This window comes from Eschscholzia californica, unplaced genomic scaffold (assembly GCF_041429995.1).
Source record: "Eschscholzia californica isolate CP2 unplaced genomic scaffold, dmEscCali1.0.p SCAF_2, whole genome shotgun sequence".
NCBI lineage: Eukaryota > Viridiplantae > Streptophyta > Magnoliopsida > Ranunculales > Papaveraceae > Eschscholzia > Eschscholzia californica.
This window is the reverse complement of record NW_028238309.1, coordinates 20,847,802-20,868,329: the sequence shown is the minus strand read 5'-3', so window position 1 is coordinate 20,868,329 and position 20,528 is coordinate 20,847,802. Positions and strand designations below refer to the sequence as shown.

Below are 20,528 nucleotides of genomic sequence, written 5' to 3'. Positions count from 1 at the left end.
AGATTGGGTATATTGTAAAACTATTTTGCAACTGTATATTATCGTATTGTTTCTTTCTCTGGTTTCTTTCATTACACTACTTTACTGTAGTAATACCAATTAGTCCGTCCTTTTTTTTGTATGTCACATGCTAATATCACTTCTTTCTTCAACTATACTGATAACCACATCATCATATGGACTGTATAGACCAATGGTACTTTCGTGCAATGTAAAATATGAACGAAATGAAAATGGTTTTAATATCATATTCCTAATTCATATTCATTGAATAGACACAAGCTACTGCATACATTGTGAAATAAATGACAGTGTAAAAAAGAAAGCTTCAACAATGTCTTTGACTGTAATGATGGTAGTCAATATGCTCATTTGTGAGCTTTACTGTTACTTTGTTTAACTAAAGAATTATAATCTATTTTTGGGCATGCAGCGGCAGGCTACTAATTATGAAAATTTTGCACAATTTATTCTTAACTTCTGACTCCGATGCCAATAAGCAGGCTCGATGGTGGAAAGAGTTCTCAAGAAGAATCTGAACATCCACCTTAAGCAAGCTAGGAGATGGTAAATATTACTCTGAAATTTTCATCACACTTGTCTGCAATTCGAGTTGTCTGTTTCACTGCATAAAAAAGAAATAGAGAAATTTCTAAAGCATTTCTTGAACTAAAACATAAACCCAATCTGAGGCTAAATCAGGCGATCGAGTGATAGGCAGATCTTGAAAGAAATGAAGAAACTAAGATTTTACCATTTTGATTTCGTTTTGTTCAAGATGTTAGATGTTGTTACTTTGTTACTAGTTTGCTTTCTTTCAGTCCATCGGATAATTTCAGACAAGGTTGGAACACTATTTAGCATATTGAATAGCTTTTTCCCATACCAAAGTAGAAGTTGATTTTTTCTTAAATCTCTTGAAAAAAACCTAAGCTAATTACCATCTACCAAACTCATATATGGGCTTCCTTACCACATAATTAACATACGTTATCATGGTCGGTAAGGCCACATAAAGGACTTAATCATCGTGTTGAAATCGGAGGAATTCATAGCAAAACATCCACACATATCTAGAAAAAATAAGTAACACGGGCAATCCCAAAATCCACTAAAAGCTCCTGTATGCGTATGTGACAGATGATGTTACTTACAACTACAAACTTCTAGAGCTTCTCTCTTCTTTTTGAATCTTTCTATTTTCTGTGCAAATTGAACACTTGTATCGCTTGATTTCCTTAGCTTTTGTAGATGTCATATCTACACAGTCGACATGAAACCATTTATCGCACCCATCACAACATATCCAGTTATCAAAGAAGGTATTGATAACACCACAGGCTTCACAAACTGCATCCTTTTCATCATCCTGTTGCTCTTCTGCTGAATTTCTAATCCCCTTTATCTGCGATTCGGGTCGTCTGTTTTGCTGCAAGAATAAAATAGTCAAGATGATGAACTAACTTTGCTTTTGACAATCAACCTACAAATAGAGCAGGTTTTAAAGCATCTCGTGAGCATGGAAACTAGCCCCCAATCTAAGGCGAAATCAGGTTCTAAAGCATCGGTAGAGCATGAAAGAAACGAAGAAACTAAACTTTTACCTTGTTTGATTTCTGTCTCTTTGAGCTATTGGGTGTGGTGGATGTTATTGTTTCGTTACGGGTTTGCTTCCCTTCTCTTTTGATCATTTCAGTCAAGGTTGGGAGACTATTCAGCTTAAGGATCAACTCTTTCCTGTAACAAAGAAACCAAACAAGAAGTTGGGGTTCGGATTAAATCTCTGGAAATATAGGCCGGAAATATAGGCCGGAACTCAAACATGGGCTTCCTTACCACAGGACACACATGACGATATACAATACGATTTAGTTAACCTAAACATAAAAAAATATGATTTTTCGATAGATCAAAAGGGTCAAAAGTAGACCCCCACACACCAACATGAACAACACCAAAATGCAGATAATCAAGTAAGGTGACTATGTATCTTACCGATCATCTTTACCAAATTTATAGTTCGTCGCATAATACATGGCGAGAGTCAGTAACCATGAATCACTGTAAAAAGCAACCATTGATTTCCACTCAAAAACATCCATCCCCTCCCTTACAAGGTTTATACCCAATGCTGGCTCAAGAATTTCAGGAGGAACCTCTGCTAATGGCTTTCTAACTTCCCAATTTCCATCTGAATCGGCAAAAAGATACAAAGGATCCCCTTCTGCAAGAAAATTATCGATTCTTTCACACACACATTCAACAATAAACCATAATAACTCAATTCGTTTAGACCGTTTCTCCCCCTAAGAAGAACGATATGAAAGGGTTCTTGAACTTAAAGAATTCACCAGAAGTTTAACTTACCAGGATCACATTGTGCATACATATCATTAAATCCTGGAACACAAAACAATCAAACAATCAGAGAATTCATCAAAACACAAAAAGTGAATGAAAAAAACAGAGGAGAATTGAATTTGTAATTAAAGAACAAACCAGAAGTAAGAGCTTCCATAAGTGCTCCCTGTCTGACTTTAAAATCCTTGGAAATAGCTTTTGGTGTTGGGTCAGGAAAAGGCCCTATTTCCATGTCGGGAGATAGAAAGATAGTAGAGACAGTGAGAGAGAGAGAGAAAATCAAGAGATTGTAGAGAAAGAAAGAGAAAACAATCTGAAGATATAAACCAGAAGAAGAAGAAGAAGAAGAAGAAGAGAGATTAAGGATTTGAGAATGCCCTAATAATCTTGATTCAAGAAAACAAGAATTGCTCTATGAAAAGTTTGATCTTTTTGAAATTGGAATAGGTAAGCCAGAGGGAAAAATGAAGTGGCCCTTTATGTTTTTATAGTGGGTCCTACTACATTGTGAAATGTGTAACCAACTAACGACCGTTAAAACGGTTATTATAGTTTGTTTTTTTTTTTTGAGTTAATTCCTATATGGCCCCCTACTTTGTGACCAGCTTCCTTTATGGCCCCCAAATTTCTGTAAATTCAAACATGACCCCCTATTTTCATGTAAATGTCATAACTACCCCTCCCATTAATATATTTTCAAAATAAAATTAAAAACAAAAACCTAAATTCCACCTCACTTCCCTCTCCACCACTCATCTCTCTCCACGTCACCTCTCTCTCCAACTCATCACTCTCTTCTCCAACTCACCACTCTCGATGAAGGTCGCCGGACGGAAAATTTTCCGGCCGGCGACCTTCAAACATAAAAAAAAAAATCTCACCTCTCTCTCACTCTCAAAATTCCGGCGAAGGGGGTTTCCCTTCGCCGGAATTCTGGTCTGTGATTTCTAACAAGTACACAAACAACACTACCCCCATTAAATACCACGGTGGAGAAGAAGAAGAAGAAGAGGAATCTTCCCGGAATGGCAGATTTTAATCTTACTTTTATAAACCCTAATAGACTCTATTAAGTTCTTTGTGATGGATTTTGATATTGATTTTGTGTTTGAATTGTATTAGATTCAGATTCTGAAGTAATTGCTTTATCCCCTAAATGGCAACAAATAGATATGTTTGTGAGATATGTAAAAAAGGGTTTCAACGTGATCAAAACCTACAATTTCGGCGTCGTGGTCATAATCTTCCATGGAAGCTCAGACAAAGAACGGGTAAAGTGATTTGTAAAAGGGTTTATGTTTGCCCAGAACCTTCTTGTGTTCATCATAGTCCATCTAGGGTTTTAGGTGATCTTACTGGAATTAAAAAACATTTTAGTAGAAAACATGGAGAGAAGAATTGGAAATGTGAGAAATGTTCAAAGAAATATGTTATTAAATCTGATTTGGAAGCTCATTTCAAAATTTGTGGGACTAAAGAGTATAAATGTGATTGTGGGACTCTTTTCAAGGTTTCTCCCTCTCTCTCTACTGTTATTCTAATTCTTCTTCTTTATTAGGGTTTTAGGGTTTTACTGTTTTAGTGTTTTTTATATGGACTGTTTTTTGTTTTGGGGTTTTGTCTACTGTTATTCTAATTCTTCTTCTTTATTAGGGTTTTAGTGTTTTTTATATGGACTGTTTTTTGTTTTGGGGTTTTGAAAGAGGGATAGTTTTATCACACATAGAGCTTACTGTGATGCATTAAAGAAGAAATCACTAAACCCCAGAATTCAAAATCAGAAGAAGATCCAAACCAGTATCAGCTAGTTGCTTCTTCTTCTTCTTCCTCTTCTTCATCTCATTCTCTTCCACAGTCGTCTTCTGTAATAATGTCTTCTTCTGGAATTCAAACTTCAGGTAACAAAATATTATAATCATGTCAAACTCAAAGAAGAAGAAATTATTTTATTTTTTTATGTTTGAAGGTCGCCGGCCGGAAAATTTTTCCGGCCGGCGACCTTCATCGGAGAAGAGAGTGGTGAGTTGGAGAAGAGAGTGATGAGTTGGAGAGAGAGAGAGGTGACGTGGAGAGAGATGAGTGGTAGAGAGGGAAGTGAGGTGGAATTTAGGTTTTTGTTTTTTATTTTATTTTGAAAATATATTAATGGGAGGGGTAGTTATGACATTTACATGAAAATAGGGGGTCATATTTGAATTTATAGAAATTTGGGGGCCATAAAAGAAGCTGGTCACAAAGTAGGGGGCCATATAGGAATTAACTCTTTTTTTATTGGAAATAAACTGTTATTATAGTTGTTTGTACTAAGAAAGAGAGTAAAATAACTTCCATTTTTTTTAAAGAAAAAACTGATCTTTTAGATAGGTCGCGGCTTTGGGGAATAAAGAAAATTCTCCGGGGAATAAATTCTCGAGGAAATCCAGATTTTTTTAAAAATTCTCCGGGGAATAAATTTTGATGGGGAATACAAAATACATGGTTACCAAATAAGATTGACTTTTATGTTTTTTTTTTATTACTTAGGGACTTCTAATTTTTGGGGGTTCTCCTCCATCTCATCACCTCTCTCTACCACCTCATCGCCAGCTCATCTTCTTCTCCGGCGAAGGTCGCCGGCGGGCCAATTTTCCGGCCGGCGACCTTCAAACATAAAAAAAATTACATTTTTTTTTCTCTTTCCTCTCTCTCCATTTTTTTTCTTTTCCTCTCTCTCTCTCTAGAACAGATCTAGAGAGAGAGTAGATCACGAACAGACCAGAACAGACCTGGTCTGTTCGTGTAGATGGAGATCTACTCTCTCTCTAGATCTGTTCTAGAGAGAGAGAGGAAAGGAAAACAAAAAAAAAATTTGGAGAGAGAGAAAAAAAATTAAATTAAACTTTTTTTTTTATGTTTGAAGGTCGCCCGCCGGAAAACTTTTCCGGCCGGCGACCTTCGCCGGAGAAGATGATGAGATGGCGATGAGGTGGTAGAGAGAGGTGATGAGATGGAGGAGAACTCCCAAAAATTAGAAGTCCCTAAGTAATAAAAAAAAAACATAAAAGTCAATCTTATTTGACTAGTTTTAAGAAAAGTCTTTATTACCCGGAGAACTTTCTTTATTCCCCAAAGCCGCGGCATTTAGATACTCCCCCCCCCCCCCCCCCCCCCCCCACCACCCACCCCCCCTGATTCTTCTCTCTTTCTCTTTCGATTTGGATCTAAATTAGGTGAGATCTGTTACAGAAAATCAATTTGTTATATATTTATACACATTTTTTTCCATTGGTTCTTCGAGTATCTTAAAGTTGTTTTGCAGAAATACACAAAAACAACTTGGACCATATTATAAATTTTTATTATTTGTTTTTTTATGGCGGGTTGACTTAGGTTGTGTTTGGTTTTTATTTTTATTTTTGGAGATTTAATACTTGAATTGGAACTCAATTCGGATTTCAGATGTCTGTTTTTGAATTAAAAAAATCCGAACATTTGGCTGAATGGAACCGAGATCTGAATGGGTTGAAAGAAAGAGCTCTCACATATTTCTGACTTCAAAACAAGTCTTAAACATTGATCTGATTTCTAAAATGTCAAAGGACATTATTGCTCCTATATTTTAGAATTCTTGTCTTTAACACCACCAAAACCACCACTGGCAAAACAACCCACACATAGAAGGGGGAGCCCATATTTGGATTGTGGGGACACACGTGTCCCAATAACCCAAATGTGAATTTGTCTGTAACGACGCCTTTAAACTCAACTCTTACGAGCCAAATGTTATTTTTTTTTTTTTTTTTACTGTGGAGACACATTAAGTTATAAGTCATTAATCTAAGCCCAACTCTAATTTATTCTCTTATTACTCGTCCAAATCACTTACTCCACCTTGTGAATCCCAAATCCACTATCAGTTTACTTAAAGCTTAGAACATAAACCCAAATCATAAAATATAAAAACATTAGAATTAGATATGAAGTTCATCTATAAGGGTTTTCAACCACTTTATTTTCTCATTTTCTTAACTATAAAATTCATAATAACATTGAAATTTGATAGGGGATTTTTAGGTTACTTCCTCTTATCAAGTGCATGAGGAGACTTTCAACAAAAAAAAGTGCAAGCAAAGCAAATTTGAGTGAAAATATGTGACGGGAGAAGCCGCCTATAACATTTCTCAGACGCACCCACCCCCCTTGAGAAAATACCACATGTTTTCGTATTTAATTATATGTCGACTGTTAAAATATGAAGTTGCCACAAATTTTTCCAAAACTTTTGGTCAATGATGTTATTCTTTACATAAAATTTCGGTGAAAGCTACCATATTTCTTTTTTTTGCAATATTTTTATATAATTAGATTTTAAAATTTGGAAAAGAATATGAAGCACGTACAACTCTTACGTAAATAACCTACAAATTACACAACAAAAAACACAATTAGGGAACTGCTTGAAATTTGCTACAAAGAAATAAATAAGAATCGGTCACAAACAACAACAAAGAAAAAGATGAAAAATAAACGGCAACAAAAAATGATTAATTTTCGGTAATATATGTCGAAAAAACTCTCATCTTCTACATCGCGAAAATACTGAAAAAAATATTGCCGTCCTCAAGCCATTTTTTCATCGTTATCCCGTGTTTAAACTTCACATGATAAAAAAAAACTTACAAAACCAACAAAATCTTACCTATATGAAAATCCTAGTTTTATTTACCATGAATAATCAAGAATTCTAGAGATAGGAAGTCAAAATCATGTTGTAATGATACAGGCGCATAAACGTGTGGGCCCACGTCCACGCGTGCCCACATCCTATTTGGTTATAATAGTAGTTTATTTAGTATATGAGAAGTTACTTTAATTTGATATTTCTTTATTTTTAAAGTTTCTATGTTTGAGTAGTTTATTATTTTAGGAATCCTAGTTTGAGTCTATCTAGGAGGGTTTATTATCTTATAAAAGGAGATCTAGTCTATGTTATTATTCACCTTGAAGAGAAAAACCATTGAAGTTATTAAGAATTTTAGTTTATTTTATCGTTTCTTACAGTTTTCTTTATTGTTCTTAGTTTATTTTATTATTCTTTATTTATTCCGCTGCGTCTACATCATGTAATCAAACCAACAAAAATACCCACACAAGAAATTTTAAGCTTCTTCGATACAATCAAGAGAACCTTAAGGAACCAAAGATTTTGATTCATTGAAATCTCAAACAAAGACCCTTGATTTTGATTTAGATTTTAATAGTTTAGCTACTAATTTTAGGTTTAGAATTTATCAAATTTGTTATTTTCATGGACTTTTCTGTAAATTTAAGCCTTTGCTTTTAAGTACAAAATAGTTTTTGGGATAAAACTAAAAGATTTTTGTAAATACCAAAAGTGTGCCCTCTAAATAATCAGCTCTCCAAATTTCTCTTAACTGCTTTGTATACGACTGGCCAAGATAAAGAGAGAGATGATATGAGACATAAAGACTTTAGAGAGAGTAAGAGAGTTGACGTGAAAGAATTAAAAGAAGGGTAAGTTTGGAATAGAAAATCCGAATTTAACGGTTCATTAACAGTAACGGCAAAAAAGAGGTCAGGTAGGAATTTTTCGATAAACTAAGAGGCTAGGTGGGACTTGGTCATAAACTAGGGGGCATTTGGGAAATAACTCATAAATTTATTAAGTTATTGTGCTTTAAATATTAGATTTTCAAAGTCATTGAGAAATTTTAAGCAAAAAAGCACGGTCAAATTGGAGACGCAATTTGAGAAATCCAATAGTAGTTTAAAAAAAATGCCAAAGAGAACAATTTTGAAGTAAATAGACGATATTAGATTGTCATGACTAGAACCATGTAATTTTTTTATATAATATGAATTTTTATTTACTTACACTGAAATGTGTCCCCATAAAAAAAAAGTTTTATGGCCTCGTCACTGCCACAGAGCACATCACCCCCAGAAAACACCACCAGACCACAACACCACCACTAAAGGCCACACCGCCACCACAAAGCACCATCGCCACCAAAAATCAAAAATTTCACAAACTAGTCGGACCACCACAAACCAACCCACCACCGCACACTACGACCACCACCACCGCAAACCGCCGCCATCTTTGCAGGAGATTAGTGAACCCTCGCCGGATCTAGCGAGAATCGTCTTTTTCGAATCCTCATCAGATTTGGCAGGGGTCATTTGTGCCCATTTTCATTGAGACCCTCGCCAGATTTGGTGAGGGTATAGTTTTCCAGACCTTCGCGTAAAGAGGAAAAAGAGAGAGATCTCGCGAGAGTTTTCCATGACTTTGAGAGAGAGGGCCAGCGAGAGCTTTCCATTGTTAGAGAAAGAGAGAGTCGGTGAGAGACTTTCAACGGTTCGAGAAAGAGAGAGAGCCGGCGAGAGATTTTCATCGGTGAGAGAGAGAGATCCAACGAGAGCTTTCCCATAGGAGAGAGAGGGAGAAGGAGACGGCTCTGAGAGGAAAAAAAGAAAAATCTTGGGATTTTTAGCATTTTTATTGGGGTCGGGAGAAGGCAAACAAAGATTAAGGCTTGTTTGGTCAAATATATTAATGGGGATATAATTGTCAAAATCTTATTTCAGGTCTAATGATTCAGTTTAGATTACAAAAAAAAAAACATCTAATTGGTAAAATAATTCAGCCAATTCAGATTCATACACAAATAATTAACAAACACAACATCAATGTTCTAAGTTAAATCTATTTTCACATTCGCACTTCACGTAACGCATCTTATAACAATCAGTTTATACTCTCGTATATATACTGCAGAAGTTTACTTTTTATTTTACATTTTTCATCGATCTATTTACAAGTAATTGAGAAAAAAATTGCGGAAATCAAATTTAGGCGATCACAATTAACATAGGAAAAAAAATTGTCATTAAAGACACACTAACTTCCCATTTTCCATTGAAGGCCTATAAGACTTGGTTTTTCTTTCTAGTGAACAAATTATCAATGCTTTCAGAAAGAATAATGACGAAACAAAAAGAAACACACTTGCTTCCTCACACTTCTTTTACACTTATTCGTCCTTTACAATAATACATAGTAGTAAACATCCTAGCGATGTTGCATTGGAGATGGAGGGATCACCACACATCAGTTCTATAAGAGGCAAGTGGACAGTTTAGACGCGCGTAAAGGACAGCGTCACCTCTGGGTGAACTTCTGGGGTGCGGGAGATTGTGCTCATCAAATGATGATGGATCCAGTGGCTCTTGAGGTAGAGGTAGTTGAGGTGGTGGATAGTGCTCATCAAGGTTCCATGAAATTATATCTTGTTCCTACTGACCTAACTTAAAAATACAATACAATATCATCCTCAAATGGATTAGGAGTATTATATAAGAAATTTTCCCATTAGATCATATCATTCAATTAGTCTTACCTATTATTGTAAACGAAATGAAAGGACCACGGCATAAAGTCAACATGATCATTCAATCCGGTCGATCTTAAAGAGCAAACAAGCCATTCAATCAAATATCTTGGGCCAGAACAAAAACAAAAAGGAGCCCGAAAAATGGCCCTCCAATCAAGTTATGCACCAAAAGGGGAAAAAGAACTACTGTACAGTCTGAAAACTTTTTCAATTCCCTCATGAACTATTCTCATCCTTGTATTGCTATTCTCATCCTGGTCTTGGTCTTATGCTAGAATACTCACCCCACTTTTAAGCCAAGTGAGGCATATCTTGGGATATAAACCGAAAGTCAAGTGAGGCATTATCCTACGTACATGGGGGTAGTAAGAGAGGTGATGCTTGTCGACTGTCATACTTTGATAAAGTCTATATCAATTGAGCAATACTAAACCCTTGGGCGGTGGGTCTAGTGGTGATGGGCGGTGGAGGAGATGGAGGTGGTGGGTCGTGCTGGTTTGAGGCTTTGAAAAGTCTTGCTCTTACATGAAAAACAAAAGGACAACATCATAGGAGTATTGGGATAGAATCATTAAACTAACAAAGTTATCTGAGAAGAAATAACATGAAATTCACATTTGATCATATTATTCAACTCTCATATATTTTTGTACAACAAATCATACAATTCAGTTGGTAGCGGTCCGGTTTAAGGAAAAAAAACACTTGGAGAAGAACCGGAACAAAAAATAGACAGTAAAACGGAACCACAAAAAAATGATTTATGTCAGAGCTGTTACTTACTATATACACTCACAGATTGTTCTTTCATGGATTTTTGACATCATCTTGTTTGCAAAATGGGCATTTATAAATCTTTATGCTTTTACGGGTAGTACTTTTGTGCAGTTGACATGAAACTGTCTCTCACAGTCATCACAGGTTATCCAGCGTAAGCCATCTCTTCCATACCTAGCGCCACAGGCTCCACAAGTGCTACTCCATCCTGGATCTTCTGGTATACGTGCCAACCTCCTTCTGTTTACGATTATCTGCAAGATTTTTAACTTATGATAGTTAGGGCAACACATTTTGAAGCGAAATAATTACATAAGAAAGTACTTTTATTCAATCAAAATGTAGAAACGAAAATGTTACCGTCTTTCGTTTCTTAATGTTCTCTCTACAAGTGGAAGTTTTTGGTTCGTCACTCGTTTCATTCTCTTCAGTCATCTGCATCATTTTAAGTGAACAGAAGAAATTATTTCACTCCGAGTAATTTTGAAACAAAAGAAAGTATTTGTATTCAGTAGAAAAGAAAAACCTAAACATTACCCTCTTTCGTTTCTTTTTGTTGGGCGTTTCTATTTCATTAGTGATTAATTCAAGTACGGTTGGAAGAGCATTCATCTTTTCGAATAGTTCTTTCCTGTAATGAAGAAACCAGATAAAATTGCAATCTTTACTCGATTTTCGGTTAAATCTCTAAATGAAAGAAAATGCCATGAAACATAGGCAGGGAGCTACTATGAGCAGAATCTCAAACATTTCGGGTAACAAGTAGATAGGCATTATCGAAGTAACGAATCTTACCTATGTTTTTTCTTAACCCCAAGTTTAGCCCCTTTACAAGATGCAACAGACATCAACCATGAATCACTGTGAATTGCAACCATTGTTTTCCATTCATCTACCTCCATATCAGGTGCACCGTTTATACCGCATAATGGATCAAGAATATCAGGAGGTATATTTTCATCTGGCTCTCGAACTTCCCACGTTCCATTAGGAAGACCAAAAAGACATACAAGTTCCATTTGTGTGGCCAAATTTATAAAACAAACAATAGAGTTACACACTCTTCACCAATAGATAATTATTCACAAATCAACTCACTTATAAAACCCTAAAAATTTAATCAATAACCGGTTTCTTCTTTGAGAGTAAAACCCCAATAAAAATCTTCAATTTGAATGATTACGAATGCTTTTAAGGCTATATATGTGTTCTAATCAAGAATAGAAAACCCTAAATTGTAAAAAGTCTAACCAGTAGAATAACTAACCAGGATCACATTGCCCCTAAAGATCCTCAAAATCTGCAACAGAGTGAAAGAAAAGTATTTACTAACCAGTTGAAAAATGAAAGAACAGAGAGAGAGAGAATAAAGTTAAAGAATGGGAAGAACGAACTAGTAGTTAGGGCTTTTAGAAGTCCTTTACGTCTGCCTTCATAATCCTTGAAAACATTATCTACTATTCCAGTAGAATTTGGGATTTCAGAAGTCCCCGATGATTCTCCTTCCATTTCCACGAAGAGAGAGAGAGAACCAGAGGTTTTAGGAAGAATGAATAATTAGAACCTGAAGAAGGAAGAAGAAGAAGAGAGATTAGGGATTTCAGAGTGCCCTAATTATCTTGATTCAAGAAAAGAACAAGAATTTCTCTATACAAATTTGATTCTTCTCCTAAATTCAAACAGAGAGAGAAAAAACAGAGGAAAAGTGAACAGCTTCCAAGTGGAGTTAGTTATATAACTGCTTAGCTAGTGACGGTTATTTTAAATTCTAAGAATCACTGCCTAAGGCGCCTCACTGAAGGCAAATAGGAGGGCGAGTTTATGAGGGAAGGGGGCGCTATTAACGCTTATACGGGCGCCTTTAAAACTTCTCAAAGTACAACACCTCAAACTTAAGTTGAGATGTGAAGCTGGTCTAAATTCTAGCTTGGGTAGTAAAAATCATGTTTAGTGGGAAAACAAACTGCTTTTGAAGACAGACAATAAACTGTCCCCTCAATAATGCGTCTTTAATACGTATGTGAGACAAACATAACTATTGCGGTTACCTGCGCCACGAATAGTATGAGGGATAGATTTACTGACGGTTGTTTTGAGGAGACATATTGAGGAACGTTTGAGGGATAAATTTAGGTCGCGTTATTGTGAAAAAGAACCCAAGTTATAAAATATGTATCGAAAGTTTCTTTTTTAGATATATGGGTACCAAAAGAGAATCTATTAGTTTTTTGAGAAATTGTAGTCGAACTACGTTTGTTAGTATAAAGCATTGATACATCATCAAGATGTGATAAGCACGATAATTGCCTAAGTTAAACCAATAATTAAAGGGGCCTCAAGCCCGACAAACTTATAATTATTATTTATACTTTTAATAACCTAAGTTCAATTTCAATAAACCATGAAAACCAACTCCTCTAGAAATCGAATTTGGAACCTCCAGGATTTTGGAGTTTATTTCAACACTACCAACTACTTAGGCAATCAAGTGGTTGATAGTTAAAACTCAAAGTACTTCAATAGTTGTGTCATTATCACTTTAATCCCCATTACCAAATGTCATTCTTTCTTCGTATAACGACATAAATGCACACATGGAAACAAAGCATAAAAATTTATCAGATCGTGCATTTTTAGCTATAATGTCGGCTAAGACATTACCTTTTTAAGAAATATATAAAAAAAACTTTAGGTCTTCAAAATGAACTCTTAATGCATATTACATGTAGATGTTGGAATATGGTATCCTCTAATGTTCTAACCGGATACGTCTAACATTAGGTTGCTCGAATCTCATGGAAAAACTAAAGATGAACTAGTTAGGATAAAGATATACCTCAAATCAGTTAGAACCTTCTTCGGCAGTGAAAATAAAAAACTGCTGCTTTTTAGACTAGATAGATATAGTTGAGAGTTCACTTGAGAAGATTCCACACATATTACTGTTCTAATGAGATATTTCAATAGAGACTTCCTAGAGTCATAATCCTATTCAACATAGGATTCCTAAAGAAACCAAAAAAGGAAAAGACCCATAGACCCAATCTGAGAAGAATTATTTCTTCTTTAGTTTTGGTCGGCCGGCCAGTCTATGGGTCGGCAATGCTTTGGCCGTGGCATTTGTAAGGCCGACCAGCTTTTGGTTCGTTTGAGGCTTTGAATAGTCTTGCTCTTACATGAAAAACAAAAGGGCAACATGATAGGAGTATTGAGATTGAATCTTCAAACTAACAAAGTCATCTGAGAAGAGAAATCATGAAATTCACATTTGATCATATTATTCAACTCCGATATATTTCTTTACATGAATGGTAAATGTCCAAAAATCATTCGATTCAGTTGGCTAGCAGTCCGATTCAAGAAAAAAAAACACTTGGACAAGAACCGGAACAAAAAATAGATAGTAAAAAGACCCTCATATCAAGTTATGCACAAAAACCGAACCACAAAAAAATGAACTCCTATATCTATATGTATATGTCACAGCTGTAACTTACTATATACACTCACAGAGCTTGTTCTTTCATGGATTGTTGGCATCATCTTGTTTAACAAAATGGGCACCTATAAATCTTAATGCTCTCAGCTTTTACGGGTAGTATTTTTATGCAATTGACATGAAACAGTCTCTCACAGTCATCACAGGTTATCCAGCGTAAGCCATTTTTGCCATAGCTAACACCACAGGCTCCACAAGTGCTACTCCGCTCTGGCTCTTCTGGTATAGATACCAATTTCCTTCTATTCACGATAATCTGCGAGATTATTAACCTATGATTTTCATAACAATTTTGAAGCGAAGTAATTACATAAGAAAGTACTTCTATTGAACCGAAATGAAGAAACGAATATGTTACCATCTTTCGTTTCCTTGGGTTCTTTCTGAAAGTGGATGTTTTTAGTTTGTCACTCGTTTCATTCTCTTCACTCTGAGAAATTTTGAAACAAAAGAAAGTACTTGTATTCAGCAAAAAGTCAATCATTCACTATGCAAGTCAAGTAACAAAGAAATGAAAAAACTTAAAATTTACCATCTTTCGCTTCTTAGTGTCGGATGCTTCTATTTCATTAGTCATTAATTCAAGTAAGGTTGGAAGAGCATTCATCTTTTCAAACAGTTCTTGCCTGTGAATTGCAACCATTGAATTCCAGGCATCAAACTCCATACTAATTGCATCGTTTATACCCAATAATGGATTAGGAATCTCAAGAGGTACTTTTTTATCTGGCTCCCGAACTTCCCAAGTTCCATTAGGAAGGCCAAAAAGACAAACAAATTCCATTTCTGTGGCCAAATTTATCAAACAAACAATAGAGTTACACACTCTTCACCAATAGATGATTGATTATTCACAAATTAACTTATAAAACCCTAAAAGTTTAATCAAGAACCGGTTTCTTCTTTGAGAGTAAACCCCCAATAAAAATCTAAATAAGAATCTTCAATCTGAATGATTATGAATGCTTTTAAGTCTATAAATGTGTTCTAATCAAAAATAAAAAACCCTAAAATTGTAAAAAGTTTCACCAGTACAATAACATTCCGCGTAAAGATCCGCAAAATCTGCAACAGAGTGAAAGAACAGTAGTATTTACTAACCAGTAGAAAATGAAAGAACAGAGAGAGAGAGAGAGAGAATAAAGTTAAGGAATAGGAAGAACGAACCAGTAGTTAGGGCTTTTAGAAGTCCTTTACGTCTGCCTTCATAATGTTTGAAAACAATATCTACTATTCCAGTAGAATTTGGGATTTCAGAAGTCCCCGATGATTCTCCTTCCATTTCCAGGGAGAGAGAGAACCGAAGGTTTTTAGGAAGAGTGAATAATTAGAACCTGAAGAAGGAAGAAGAAGAAGAAAGATTAGGGATTTGAGATTGCCTTAATTTTCTTGATTGAAAAGAACAAGAATTTTTCTGTACAAATTTGGTCTTCTCTCCTAAATTCAAAGAGAGAGAGAGAGAGAGAAAAAACACGGGAAAATTGAACAGCTTCCAAATGGAGTTAGTTATAACTCAGGGGCGAGCCCACATAGGGGCCATGGGGGCGCAGGCCCCCACGACCCTAACGTGACTCGTTAATGTTATGCGACATATGCCACTATATTAGATACATATATATATATATTTATATATATAAATATTTCCATTTTTCAAACACAGTTCTTCCCTAGCTTAGTTGGTGAAGCGATTATGTTTCAACCTTGAGGTCAAGGGATCGAGTCCCACACACAACATTCTTTTTTTCTAGAAAATTTCTACAACTTACACTTTTTTTTCTAAAATATCTACTATAGTTGAAATTATTGTTTGGTTTAAGATGACTATTAAAAATACATTATAAAGGTCATGCTTGGCTTAAAATTGGTTCTTATTAATTGAATAACTCAATTTTGACCTCCTCAAAGTGACCAACTAAATAAAATGACCTCGTAGAGATGATGAGTTTTCTAAACGTCCCCCTTAATTTTGATTTTGTCTGATTTTTCGGTGACTTGTATTTTGAATTTCAAAATTGTCTTTTTTAGACTTTTGCTCTAATAAACATGTTATTAGAAAGAAAACTTAATTTTCATCTTTTCTTCAATTACGATCACTTCCTCTTCATCATCTAGCATCGTTCTTCTTAATCTTCACCATTATCTCTTCATCCCGTCCTTTGTTTTTTATTTCAGTATATTTTGGGAATGCAGTTGGAGGAAAGATCCTTGATCCATATTGAGAAAATTAGAGATTGATTGTTATACATCAAAATTACCACGAAATATCTAAACTATAAATAAAATCTTGTTAAGAATTTGCTTTTCGATTCTAGCTTGATCGTGTACTGTGGAATTCTTTTATTACCTATAACAAAGAGATGCCCCCACTCATAAAAGTTTCTGGCTTCGCCACTGGTTATAACTGCTTAGCTAGTGATGGTTATTTCATATTCTCATTATCACTGCTTATAAGGCACCTCACTGAAGGCAAAATACGAGGGGAGTTTGTCAGAGTAGGGGGCGCCTTTAAGCTCATGGAGGCATCTTTAAAATTTCCAAAGTACAACACCTCAAACTTTTTTTTGTTTGTTAAAAGAGGAGAATTACAACATTAACTAATATTAGAAATACAAGACGGGATGGAGTTCCAAATATGCTTCTGAAGATGTGTCCGTCCCCACTTGGCTAGAGCATCTTCTTTCGAATTGCTTTGTCTGGGAGTATAAGAGAATATGATGTCCGTAAAGTGTTGCTTGAGCTTGAGGATTTCCTTAATGAGCTTCCCTGATTGCCATTGAATAGCATAATCTTGATCTTCAATGTGCTTAATAACGTTGAGATTATCACTTTCGATATGGAGGTGTTGGATGTGTAAGTTGATTGCCCATAAGATTCCGTTCCGGATGGCTAAACATACACACTCTTCCGCGTTTTGCCCTCGGACTGTGTCTGCTAATGCTGTTACAAAGTTTGCTTTATCATCATACATAATACAACCAATACCTGAGGGTTCCGTCATGGATGTGAAGGAAGCGTTAACGTTGATCTTAAGAAATGGTGTCAATGCAGGGTTCCATTTGTGTTGATTTTGTTGGCCTCTGTTCATGATGGATTTTGTTGGTGTTGTTTTCAGCGGGGTAGTTGATGTGACATTGATTTTTGTAATGGTCTGCATTGGAGTTTGTTTCCGTGAGGAGAAACAGTTATCACATCTAGCTTTCTAAATAAACCATAGTATTTTAGCATATAAATTAGTTATTTCCTCATCTAGATCACTCCATTGGAGGATCCATTGTTTGACTGTGGTAAGGTATTATGTTCTCACCTGAAAATAAAACCATATAGCTCTAGCATAGTGACAATGAATAAGTGCATGATCGATCGTTTCGTCCGCAGTACAATTAATACATGAGAATATGTTGCCACTAAATTTACCTATTTTATCTCTGACTTGGAGACTATTCGTACAACACTTCCATATGAATAGTTTAATTCTAGGCGTAGTGTTTAAGTTCAAGATAAAGAACCAGTTGTTTCATACAAATAAAAGCTTTAGGTCTTCAAAATGAACTCTTAATGCATATTACATGTAGATGTTGGAATATGGTGTCCTCTAATATTCTAAGCGGAATCTTGGACGTCTATACGTCTAACATTAGGTTGTCTATTCTCATGCAAAAAATAAAGATGAACTGGTTACAATAGAGATATGCCTCTAATCAGGTTGAACCTTCTTCGACACTGAAGACGAAAAACTGCTTCTTCCTTAGACTATATATAGCTGAGTGTTCACTTGAGAAGATTCAAGACATATTTTTGTTGTACTGAGGTCTTTTTATAGAGACTCCGTAGAGTCGTAATCAAAATAGGATTCCTAAAGAAACCACAAAACGAAAAGACTCAAAGTCCCAATATGAGAAGAAATTTCTCATTATCACTGCCTAAGGCGCCTCAATGAAGGAAAATATGAGGCGAGTTTATGAGGGAAGGGGGTGCATTCGACATTTATAGTGGCTCCCTTAAAACTTCCCAAAGTTTAACACCTCAAACTGTCTCCTTAATATTGCAAAAAGGCATCCCTAATACGTATTACAGACAAACATAACTGTTGCGGTTAATTACACCGTCACAAAATAGTATGTTAGACAGATTTAGGGACAGTTGTTGTCTATATAGTACTACAGATGAACATAAGGGACATATTTAGGACCATTTCAGGGATAAGTTTAGGGTTGTATTTTGTTTGTTCCAATAATATTTGTGACACAATTGCAAGCCAAAATATTGTTGTCACAAATAATTTTAGTAACAGTTATCTTTCGATCACTGATAATTATATAATTTTTAGATATACGCAAATTTACATACACACACACACACAACATATATATATATATATATATATATATATATATATACTTAGAAAATTTTTATTTTCTCTTGCATACAATTTTTAATTGTAGATATATATCTGGATCAGGACTCTTCAACGAATTACAATGAGCTTAAAGAGTTTTGATCTTGAGATTGATGATGTACGAGGTTAAAGATATAACAATTGATCGAATAGGAAAGGTTACAAACAAGATAAACAAAAAAGACTCTCAAATATAAATCCGCGAGCATTCGACACTACATGTGGTTGCCATAGTTTAAACTTAACACTGCATGGTATAGCTAGTTGTCATGGTAAAGCTAAAGATTATATAACAATCTATTTAACAAAATAGTTTGATTGTGACTAGGACAAAAAAAGAGAAAAAATTGTCAATTGGATTACAAGACGACACTTTGTATTTGACCTTCAAACTTCACCTTCTATTTAATATTTCACAAGTGCTTAGATGTTGATTAGGACAACCCAGTGGAAATATCAAATTTCATATGATTCTTTGAACTCCCAAACAACTAATCCTTTATAATTCCCTAATAAATATTAAATTTAATATGATTCTTTGAATTCCCAAACAACTCATTCCGTGGAGTTCCTAAAGAATCTCATAGTTAAATGATTTTTGAAATTCCCAAACTCACTCATTTCTTGAAATTTCTTTTCATTAGGAGTTTGTGCCTCTATTTAATAGGGAATTTAAACTCTTTAGGTTCCTTTTTACATATATATATAGAGAGATAAAAAAGTTTACCTTTTGTTTATTCTTTGCAGCCGCCAATCGAGCTAGGAAGCTCTTTGCATCTTTGATATAAACCACATTCAAGTATAGAAAAGATGATGAGAAATCTTAAGTTTTAAATTCGTTCTCTAAATCTTTTGAAGAAGATGAAACTTTTGCGTGTGTTTTTTTAATCTTACACTTTTTGTTATGTAAATAGGTATTTGAACAAGAAATCTAATAAACTAGCTAGCAAAGTCGTCTAGGCGACACAATTCCGCTTCTAAGTATTAGGGAATCCAACTGCAGTGAACATAATTATACTTGCTGATGTCGAAAAATGACTTTCCGTTAATCAGTCATAAAATAGGGACTTGTTGCATGACAACATCCGTTATGATTGAATATTCCATTGAGTTGATCAAGATTCCTTCCATCTGCTCCTACTCCTGTTCCTGCTCCTTGTAAACCTGGGAGAAAAGCCTGGAAAGGGTTCGAAAACTGCTCTGACGCTCAAGACAGTCAGATCTATGTTGTAAAAGGCGACGCTTAAGCGCCAAAAGCGCCAGGTTGATGGAAGAGGCGCTTTAAATTGAGGCGAGAAACCCAGATTTCCCCTGGTGGCGCCTTTAGCCGCTTAGGCGAGCGCCTTTAAGAGCCCCAGGGGAAGCGTGAGGCGGCCCAAGTCGTTAGGGTGGTGCCCACAGCTTTTTTTTTTTTTTTAGGGCTTTAGCCCAAATCGAAGATAGCTTCCCCTAATCTGTTTCTCTCTCTAACCCTCACGCCCACCACCATGAACGACTCTTGAAGTCGTAACTTCATCTTCTTCTCCTTCTTATTTCATCAATCTTCATCAATATCATCAGGTAAGTCGTTTATTCTAAGTTCTAACCTGTTCATCTTCTCCCTCTTCATGTTTCTATTTCAAGAACTTTTAAAATCTCTTTTTTTGCTGTTTTTTTTTTATTTTCAGCAACTAATTTTTTTTTTGTTTACTTATTCTTAATCTTAAGTCTTAACCTATGTTATTTACTAGTTAGTACTTAGTAGTTAGTAGTTACTAACTTATTAATACTATTAAAATCTCTTTTTTTTTGCTGTTTTTGTATAATTTTCAGCAACTAATCTTTTTTTTTTTCTACTTATTCTTAATCTTAAGTCTTAACCTATGTTATTTACTAGTTAGTACTTAGTAGTTAGTAGTTACTAACTTATTAATACTATTAAAATCTATTTTTTTGCTGTTTTTTTTATAATTTTCAGCAACTAATTTTATTTTATTTTTACTTATTCTTAATCTTAAGTCTTAACTAATGTTATTCACTAGTTAGTACTTAGTAGTTACTTGTGAATTATATGGTTTGTGTGAGTTTGTGAGTTATATGGTTTGTGTGAATTAGTGAT

At 35.0% G+C, this 20,528-nt stretch overlaps 4 protein-coding genes across 5 annotated transcripts; all 4 read right to left on the bottom strand.

The window, feature by feature from the left end:
* Nucleotides 1-1,156: 1,156 nt before the first annotated feature.
* LOC147556829 (PHD finger protein ALFIN-LIKE 7-like) lies at nucleotides 1,157-2,593 on the bottom strand. Its single transcript, XM_086658710.1, has 5 exons — nucleotides 2,500-2,593; nucleotides 2,368-2,400; nucleotides 1,996-2,224; nucleotides 1,605-1,737; nucleotides 1,157-1,429 (listed from the first exon to the last, which is right to left on the bottom strand). The coding sequence occupies exons 1-5, from the start codon at nucleotides 2,591-2,593 to the stop codon at nucleotides 1,157-1,159; spliced, it is 762 nt and encodes a 253-aa protein (XP_086514836.1).
* Nucleotides 2,594-10,384: 7,791 nt separating this feature from the next.
* On the bottom strand, nucleotides 10,385-11,835 carry LOC147556828 (PHD finger protein ALFIN-LIKE 7-like). Its single transcript, XM_086663632.1, has 4 exons — nucleotides 11,331-11,835; nucleotides 11,073-11,166; nucleotides 10,896-10,970; nucleotides 10,385-10,789 (listed from the first exon to the last, which is right to left on the bottom strand). Exons 1-4 carry the CDS (start codon nucleotides 11,552-11,554, stop codon nucleotides 10,616-10,618), a joined length of 567 nt encoding a protein of 188 aa, XP_086519758.1. The 5' UTR covers nucleotides 11,555-11,835; the 3' UTR covers nucleotides 10,385-10,615.
* A 1,941-nt stretch (nucleotides 11,836-13,776) lies between these two features.
* On the bottom strand, nucleotides 13,777-15,473 carry LOC147556827 (PHD finger protein ALFIN-LIKE 3-like). 2 transcript variants are annotated; one of them, XM_086663559.1, is made up of 6 exons: nucleotides 15,455-15,472; nucleotides 15,202-15,368; nucleotides 15,064-15,099; nucleotides 14,567-14,820; nucleotides 14,393-14,464; nucleotides 13,955-14,290 (listed from the first exon to the last, which is right to left on the bottom strand). In XM_086663559.1, the coding sequence occupies exons 2-6, from the start codon at nucleotides 15,314-15,316 to the stop codon at nucleotides 14,084-14,086; spliced, it is 684 nt and encodes a 227-aa protein (XP_086519685.1). In that variant the 5' UTR covers nucleotides 15,317-15,368; nucleotides 15,455-15,472; the 3' UTR covers nucleotides 13,955-14,083. The 2 variants fall into 2 exon arrangements, with proteins under 2 accessions (XP_086519684.1, XP_086519685.1); XM_086663558.1 differs by having other exon boundaries at nucleotides 13,777-14,290; nucleotides 15,202-15,473.
* A 1,151-nt stretch (nucleotides 15,474-16,624) lies between these two features.
* On the bottom strand, nucleotides 16,625-17,032 carry LOC147556826 (uncharacterized). The gene has a single exon (XM_086658709.1). It carries the CDS (start codon nucleotides 17,030-17,032, stop codon nucleotides 16,625-16,627), a length of 408 nt encoding a protein of 135 aa, XP_086514835.1.
* Nucleotides 17,033-20,528: the final 3,496 nt, after the last annotated feature.